Here is a 7,952-nt window from a genome sequence, read left to right as displayed (position 1 = left end):
GTGACGTTGCCGCCATCGCGGAACCGGGAAGGAGCCCCGTCTGCGCCGCGAGTGTGGGGGGCGGGGAAACCGAAGCTCGGGAAGTGCGCCTGCGCAGTGCAGAGCGGCGGGCCCTGCCCGGGCGCTCGTGAACCGGCGTTTACGTCAGGACCAACCGGCGGATGCTGGGACGGATGCTGGCTGCCGGCGGCGACCCGGGCCTGGGTCAGTGAGGATCCCTCTGTCCCGCCAGGCTGGTGTCCCCTTCCCCACCCGGTCCGCTAGTGTGGAGCCGGCCGGTGTTCGAGTCGAGGCCTGGGCTCGGTGCGAGCCCCCACACTGCTCCTCGCCTGCTGAGGTGAAGGACAGACCCCGCTTGACCACAGAGAACCCTAGGGATTAAGGGACATTAAAGCTGTTCTTAAATTATTTGGTTTGTGCGGCATAGCCAGGACTAGATGAGGCCCTGTTGATTGTCATTACACAGGGCTGTTAAAGCTTGAATGTTGTCTTCAGGACATTCACGTTAAGACCTTTAATATGTACCAGACTGTTGGTAAATAAATTATAATTAGTGTGCTTGGGAGCCAGCCTCTAATGACCCCAAAGTATATTAAAGTGGACTGGTAATTGATCTTTAAAGAGGGTTTCTGTAAGTGTTACAGCTTGGATGGAAAAGTATTCTGACACTCAGAATCCAAGGAATACCACCGGTCACAGTAAACATAGCAGCTTACAGCCTTGCTCCGGGGAAGATATTCCAGCCTTGTACCGCTTAGTTCTGCGAAGGCTCCTCTAGCAAAAGAAAGTTGTCACCCAAACCTCTTTCAAGAGCCTTATTGGGCGGGAAGAATCCTGGTGGCTGCCGCTACCAGGGTGGAAGAAGACAGCAGCAAACTGAACAGGCACTGGGCTTATATAGGGCTCCTTATTAATTTTTTTCCAGGGAGAAGATTTCCCGGGTGGGGTTGGTCAGATCTCGGTCCCTTGAGCTCAGATTGGCTAGATCTTGTGTTCAGGGGTCGGTTGGTTTTCTTCTCAGGGATTTGTTTGTTTTCCCTGCTCAGGGATTGGTTGGTTTCCTTCTTAGTTGGTCAGGGGCAGATTTGGCTGTGGTTTCAGGGCCAAAGTGTGTTTCTTCCCCTGGCCCGTTTTAGCCTTTTGGCTCTTAATTTCAGGGCTAGCGTGTATTTCTTTCGCTGGCTCTAATTCCAGGGCCAGTGTGTGTTTCATTGGTTGTACTCAGGGTGTGCTTCTTTGGCTGACCCTTTCCCGCTACGTTTTCCTGACACACCGATGTACAAATGATTTCATTACTAAGGAGTTGTCACTATCAATTAATTAAGAAAGAATTGTTGTCCCTCACAATGAGAGCAAGTAAGATTTTTCAATAATGAGAGTTCTAACACGTAGTTGTGCTATCTATTTTCAGGTTTTCTATCAGACGTTACCCTGTAATAATGCTGGTGAGTACAGAAGGATTAATAAGAATATCTGTAGGCAGAACTTTGTGCACATACACTAATGATTTGGAAGCATAGCTTAAAACATGGCAGGAATCAAAATGTTAGGGATTTTCCTGTATTGCAGGCAAACAGCAACTTGCATAGTTTAGTATGAGACCCACGGTGTGCCCCATGAGGGGTCAGTGAATTACAGTGGTCGATGCATTATCAGTACATTTTGCCTTAATTTCCCTGAACCCCTGACCCCACAGGGTAATGTAGAGTTGGCAAGAAGTCACATGGGTGTCATGTATGTTCCATTGTAGGACAGGGCCTCAGAGCTGAGGGAACTCAAATCACAAGAGACAACATGCATGTCTTTTAATGTTTTCCAGTGCAGAGGAATCCTTGAAGCAGCTGGGGCATTGAGTACATTCTATAGAAGAGAAGAGCATTATAAGCAATATACACCATGTCTCTCAATGAAAACCCCAGTAGTTTTACTAAATTAGTTGCAATTACTGAGCCTCATAAAATGTCAGTAATTTTCTAATTTGAAATTTTCTGATATTTGACTTCAAACTCCTGATTGCTACTCCAACCTAGTCTTGTTGATCGAGAGTTAGATACTTGGTTTCTGCCTCATAACCCTGAGTTTTGTTGTTGTAAATTAAAGAAGGTAGCATTTATACCCTAATTGGAAACAATTTAAGTTAACATGTAGATATTTTTAAACAAAATCACAAGTAAAACTAAAAATAAATATTAAATCACACATTAAGACCCTGCCACTTGAGCCAGGTGTTGGGCCTTTAATCACAACACTAGGGAGGCAGAGGCAGATGGATCTCTGTGAGTCCAGCCTGGTCTACAGAGCTAGTTTCCAGGACAGGCTCTAAGGCTACAGAGAAACCCTGTCTTCAAAAACAAAAACAAAAAAGACCCTGCCACTCTCACAAACTATTTTTATGTTTATTATATTTAATTATGTGTATGTTTGTACATGTGTTTGCAAGAGAGTATGTGCACTTGAATGAAGGTTCCTGAAGAGGATAGAGTTGTCAGATCCTCCTGGAGCTGGAGTTCCAGGTGATGGTAAGCTTAAAAGTAGTGTGTGCTCTTAACTGCTGAGCATCCTCTCAAACCCTTATTTATTTGTTTGTTTGTTTGCATACTTATTTAGTGTGTATATATTGTGCAGTTGAGAGGCATCAAACTCCCTAGTACTGGAGTTACACTGTTGGGGCCAGCTGACAGTGAGGACTGAGTGAGGACTGAGAAAGAAAGAGACATAAGACAGAAGATAGAATTGGGAGGGCTCTCAGTGACTATTGCAGCAGCCCCAAATTTATTTCTCATAGCCCTTTATACCCAAAGCAAAAAAGGGGAGGGGAAAGACTTCCTTTCCATGGTTCAAGGAACAAACAAGCGTAATCACCTCCTTAATTCTCAAAACACCTAGTAACCAAGTAACCATGCCTTCAGCCAAATACCCTGTTATTTGACCTTGAGGAGCAAGAACAAGCTTGAATTCTGACCTCAAGTCAAGATGGAATGGAGTCACTATGGTCTCCCACATTGCACCACCAGATATGGGTTCTGAGAACTGAACTTGGTACTCTGCCAGAGCAGTGTACACTCTTAAACAGTGATCTCTCCAGTCCTGAGAGTAGGCTGTTGGTTGGTTGGTTGGTTGGTTGGTTGGTTGGTTGGTTGGTTGTTGATTTTGTTTCTTTTTTTTGAGACAGAGTTTCTCAGTGTAACCGCTCTGGCTGTCCTGGAACTTGCTTTGCAGACTAAGCTGGCCTCAAACTCACAGAGATCCACCTGTCTCTGCCTCTCAAGTGCTATAATTAAAGGTGTGCACAACCACCAGCTGGCTTTGTTTTGGTTTTTAAATAAAACATATTATTGTGTATGTGTGTGTTGAGTGAGAGCATTAGTCAGAGGACGGACAACATTTAGGAGTCCTCTCTATCCACTGTGGGCCTGTCTCCTTCAAGAGTGACTTGCAGGGGTCAAACTTGGCTTGTCAGGCTTGTTCAGCAAGTGTTTTACCATCTGAGTCAGCTCGCTGTTTTGTTCATATTGCACATTTTAACCAAAACTGGGCCCAAGCATGTAGCATTATGCCTGCCTGAGCTGCTGGGTTTATTGGTGTGAGTAACTATACCTGGTCTATTTCCAAAATGTTAATAAAAGACTTTCCAGGTAAAGTCACACTGTTAAAAGTCAATTTGTGCACTTCCCTAATTTTTGTAGATTTTTATTTTAAGTACATCACTGATATCTGTATATTTATTGATAATAAAGTGTTTTCCTTTTAACAAGAAAAACTTAAATGATGAAATTCAATTGATTTAACATTTGTGATGTCATTAACTAGATAAAATATTTCCATATGACATTCTCTTTTTTGTATTTATATAAAGTATATATTTACAATCAAATTTTGTTTCTTCATTGCCAGTATATGTTTTGTGTTTTGTTTTGTTGTTAAATATGAGGTAATGGAAGCCAACCAAAAAACATACATTTTAAGCTTTTAAAATTCCTCATTAATTTTAGGAGTTAAGAAGTCTCCATTCCTTTGCTGCAAATCAGAGACATCTCTCTTCGTACAGAAATGGAGTAATGTTTAAAGACAACTGGCAAATTAAAGGTTTTAATGACCTAAGTTCTATGCTGAAATAAGATTAATTGGACTACAGGTGCCACTTTGGGTAAGTCATATATATACATACATACATATTCTTAAATCAATTCTAAATCTGTGTTTATTTCACTCTTGTGTTCTTTTAAGAATTAAAAGTGCAGTGGTAATACCCTGCACTTCGGAGGCAGAGACAGGCGGAGTTTAAGGTCAGCCTGCTCTACCAGGACAGCCAGGGCTACACAGACAAATGCTGCCTTCAAAAAAAAAAAAAAAAAAACTACCAAATCTGTATTTATTTTTAAAGTAATAAGTAGATGTGGTGGCATGTACCTTTAATCCCAATACTTAATTAAGAGACAGAGGCAGGTGGATCACTGTGAATTCCAAGCTGAACTTCTATATAGAGAGTGCTAGGTAAGCCAAGCCTACATGGTGAGACCCTGTCTCAAAAGGCACTAATGTTGTATTTAATTAATTTTGTTTGGTTTAGTGTTTTTGAGACAGGGTCTCTCACATAGTTCTGCCTGTCTGTAAACTGGCTGTGTAAACCAGTCTGGCTTCAGACTTACAAAGATACTCCTGCCTCTGTCTCCTAAGTGCTGAGACTAAAGGCATTGTCACCACACCAGACCTAGAATGTTGTACCTGAAAACATGAAATTGGAGCCAACATGACCTGAGACCACAATTCCACCTCTAATATCAACTTCTTTATTAATTGGGTTATATATCTTTAAGATGAGAGTGACAACAATTATACTTTATATGATATTAAAATTAGATGAAATGTTTGAGTGATCTTTCAAAAATATATCTTCTTTTGTTTACACATGTCAATTTTTTCTTTTTCTTGGAATTTTACATGATTACTATTTTTTTAATGTGATATTTTCACCCATTTTAACTGTGGCAAATTAATGTTTCCATTTCTCCTGGAGATTTTTCTGTTATTATTATGTATACAGTGGTATGCCTCCAGGTATGCCTGCTCACCAAAAGAGAGCACCAAATCTCATTCTAGGTGGCTATGAGCCACCATGTCATTGTTGAAAATTGAACTCAGGACCTCTGGAAGAGCAGCCAGTACTCTTATCCTCTGATCCATCTCTCCAGCCCCATTTTATAAAATTACATGACTTAAATTTGTTCAGAACTTAGTATACAGAATATCCATAATATATTATGGTCTGTTATTTGATATAAGGATCATTATAAATATTATAAGCTAGTAAAGTAAGTATAGTAGTTATCCAAGGGAAAATAAGTGGTGGTCCTAAAAAAAGGAAAAAAACGCTTAATTGGGGGCTAGGTTCATTGCATAAGAGCACCTACTGCTCTTCCAGAGGACCCAGGTTCAATTCCCATTACACATGGTAGCCCATCACTAGTAACCCTAGTTCTAGGGGATCCAGTTATCCCTTCTGACCTCCTTGGGTACCAGACACCATGTGGAGCATATAACAGGTGAGCAAAATGCTCACATGCAGGAAAATGTTTACATTTTTCTATAGTGCATAATAAGGTGTGAGTATGGTTGCACATACCTTTGATTCCAGCATTTGGAAGGCAGAAGCAAGTGGGTTATTCTGAGTGCCAGGACAGCCTGGCCTACATAACCAGTTCCAGATCAAACCAGGGTGAATAATGAGACCTCATGTCAAACAAAAACCTCACTCACTAGTTTACACTCCTTGCTTTGGCATGTTAACTTATTTATTTATTCATTCATTCATTCATTTTTAAGAAAGCTCTCATCAGCCTCAACCTCTTGTCCCAGCCTCCTAAATGCTAAGATGACAGCATGTACTACCACACCTAGCTCTTAGCTGTTTAACGTTTACTTTTGATCTTAAGTGTAATAGATATGTAAACACAGTATGTTTAGGGAATAATATTTCTTCTTTTTCAGGGTAACCCAAATCTATTTCTGGAACCATGAAAGTTTTGTTGGTATTTGACTTCGACAATACAATCATAGATGACAATAGTGACACCTGGATTGTACAGTGTGCTCCAAACAAAAAGCTTCCTATGGAACTACAAGATTCTTATCAAAAGGGGTTTTGGACAGAATTTATGGGCAGAGTCTTTAAGTATTTGGGAGACGAAGGGGTAAAAGAAGATGAGATGAGAAGATCAGTGATATCAATGCCTTTCACTTCAGGGATGGTAGAGCTTTTCAACTTTCTAAGAATGAATAAGGATAAATTTGATTGCATCATTATTTCAGATTCAAATTCAGTCTTCATAGATTGGGTTTTAGAAGCTGCTGGTTTTCATGATGTCTTTGATAACGTATTTACAAATCCAGCATCTTTTGATAACAATGGTCTTCTCACAGTGAAAAATTGCCATGCTCATTCTTGCAATAGATGCCCAAAGAATCTTTGCAAAAATGCAGTTTTGCTAGAATTTGTAAATAAACAGTTACAAAAGGGAGTGAAGTATGCACGGATTGTTTATATAGGTGATGGTGGAAATGATCTCTGTCCAGTAACCTTTTTAAGGAAAAATGATGTTGCCATGCCTCGAAAAGGGTATACTTTACAAAGAACTCTTGCCAGAATGTCTCAAAATCTTGAGCCTATGGAATCTGCTGTTGTAGTTTGGTCTTCAGGTGTTGAAATAATTTCTCATTTACAATTTCTAATAAAGGAGTAATGTATCAACAATTGAAATTTTTTATTAAGATTGGGCTCAATAACATAAAACTAAGTCCCCTATATTTAGTATGCATAAAAATGAGAGGGGTTTTTCCCTTTAAAGAATTCTGGTGATATTTTAAGGCCACTTCGTTGCTCAGCCAACCTCAGCTTTTGATTCCAATCCATGATTTGTGGTTGACGGCCAAGCTCAATCCCTCACAACAAACATTCTGACCAGCAAGAGCCAGGCCAGTGGGGCTGTAGCCCTTTGTTTAAGGATAGTTTCCAATTGTACCAAACAATTCTGTTCGAATACCATTAACCAAAGCCTGGTCAGTGCCTTCCCAAACTACAAAATATGTGCCTGGGAAAAGGTGGGAAAACAACATAACTGAGGTAGGTGTAACTCATGGATTATACTAGGGATTGATAGTGAATTGCGTTTTTTAAACTTCTTGGGAAAAGTGGCTTTGTTTTACTCATTTATTTAAAAAATATCCAGTAGTTGGAAATGTTGAAATTAACTTGATGTGCTCTTCCTCTGCTGTCACCAAGTCATACAGATTCGTGTGTTCAAGATTGAGCTTTACCCATAACCCACTGCTGAGGAGGCATTGTTGCTGGAGGTGTAATGGATGCTAATACTGCCTTACAAGTGCTGCTGACTGCCCTCATCCAAGGTGGCCCAGCATGGGAATCATGCAAAGCTGCCAAAGCCTTAGGCAAGTGCATGCTTGAACCCAATTGTGATGAGCCCACATGGGTAAAGTAGGTAGAGGAGCTTTGTCCTGAGCATGCAGATCAACTTGATTAAGGTTGATGATGAGAAACTAGGGGTATTTTTAGGCATCTGTGAAAGCAAGAGAAGAAACCACATAAACTGCTTGGTTGGGTGTGTTAAAGATGCCATGGAAGAATGAAATGCAAGAAATAATATCGGATTATTTTCTCAAAAAGAAAAAAGCCTGATGCTTTATCCACATAAGAATAAAAGGCTGTCAAATGTGTATAATGCCTTCTGAAATCTGTCTTTAAAATAATGGTGCAGTACTTTAGGTTATATTTCAAGCATGCCATGGTGTGTATGTTGGAGGTCAGAAGACAGCTTATGGGAGTTGGTTCTTGTTCCACCATATGGGTTCCAGGGATTGAACTCAGGATCATCAACTTTGGTGACAAGTGTCCTTAACTGCTGAGCCATCTAACCAGCCCATGATGTAGTATTTTT

At 40.5% G+C, this 7,952-nt stretch overlaps 1 protein-coding gene across 2 annotated transcripts; it reads left to right on the top strand.

Annotated features, from left to right (window-relative positions):
- The first annotated feature begins 121 nt into the window (after positions 1-121).
- On the top strand, positions 122-6,757 carry Phospho2 (phosphatase, orphan 2). 2 transcript variants are annotated; one of them, XM_051184520.1, is made up of 4 exons: positions 122-337; positions 1,412-1,445; positions 3,993-4,147; positions 5,989-6,757. In XM_051184520.1, exon 4 carries the CDS (start codon positions 6,015-6,017, stop codon positions 6,738-6,740), a length of 726 nt encoding a protein of 241 aa, XP_051040477.1. In that variant the 5' UTR covers positions 122-337; positions 1,412-1,445; positions 3,993-4,147; positions 5,989-6,014; the 3' UTR covers positions 6,741-6,757. The 2 variants fall into 2 exon arrangements, with proteins under 2 accessions (XP_051040477.1, XP_051040478.1); XM_051184521.1 differs by lacking the exons at positions 122-337; positions 1,412-1,445 and adding an exon at positions 2,441-2,519.
- Positions 6,758-7,952: the final 1,195 nt, after the last annotated feature.

The sequence above is a fragment of the Phodopus roborovskii genome, unplaced genomic scaffold (assembly GCF_943737965.1).
Source record: "Phodopus roborovskii unplaced genomic scaffold, PHOROB, whole genome shotgun sequence".
In the NCBI taxonomy this organism is placed as follows: Eukaryota; Metazoa; Chordata; class Mammalia; order Rodentia; family Cricetidae; genus Phodopus; species Phodopus roborovskii.
The sequence above is the reverse complement of the archived record's forward strand: the minus strand, read 5'-3'. Positions and strand labels throughout refer to the sequence as shown.

Coding starts and splice junctions, on each gene's coding strand:
- Phospho2 (XM_051184520.1), top strand. CDS start 6,015: ATGAAAGTTTTGTTGGTATTTGACTTCGACAATACAATCATAGATGAC.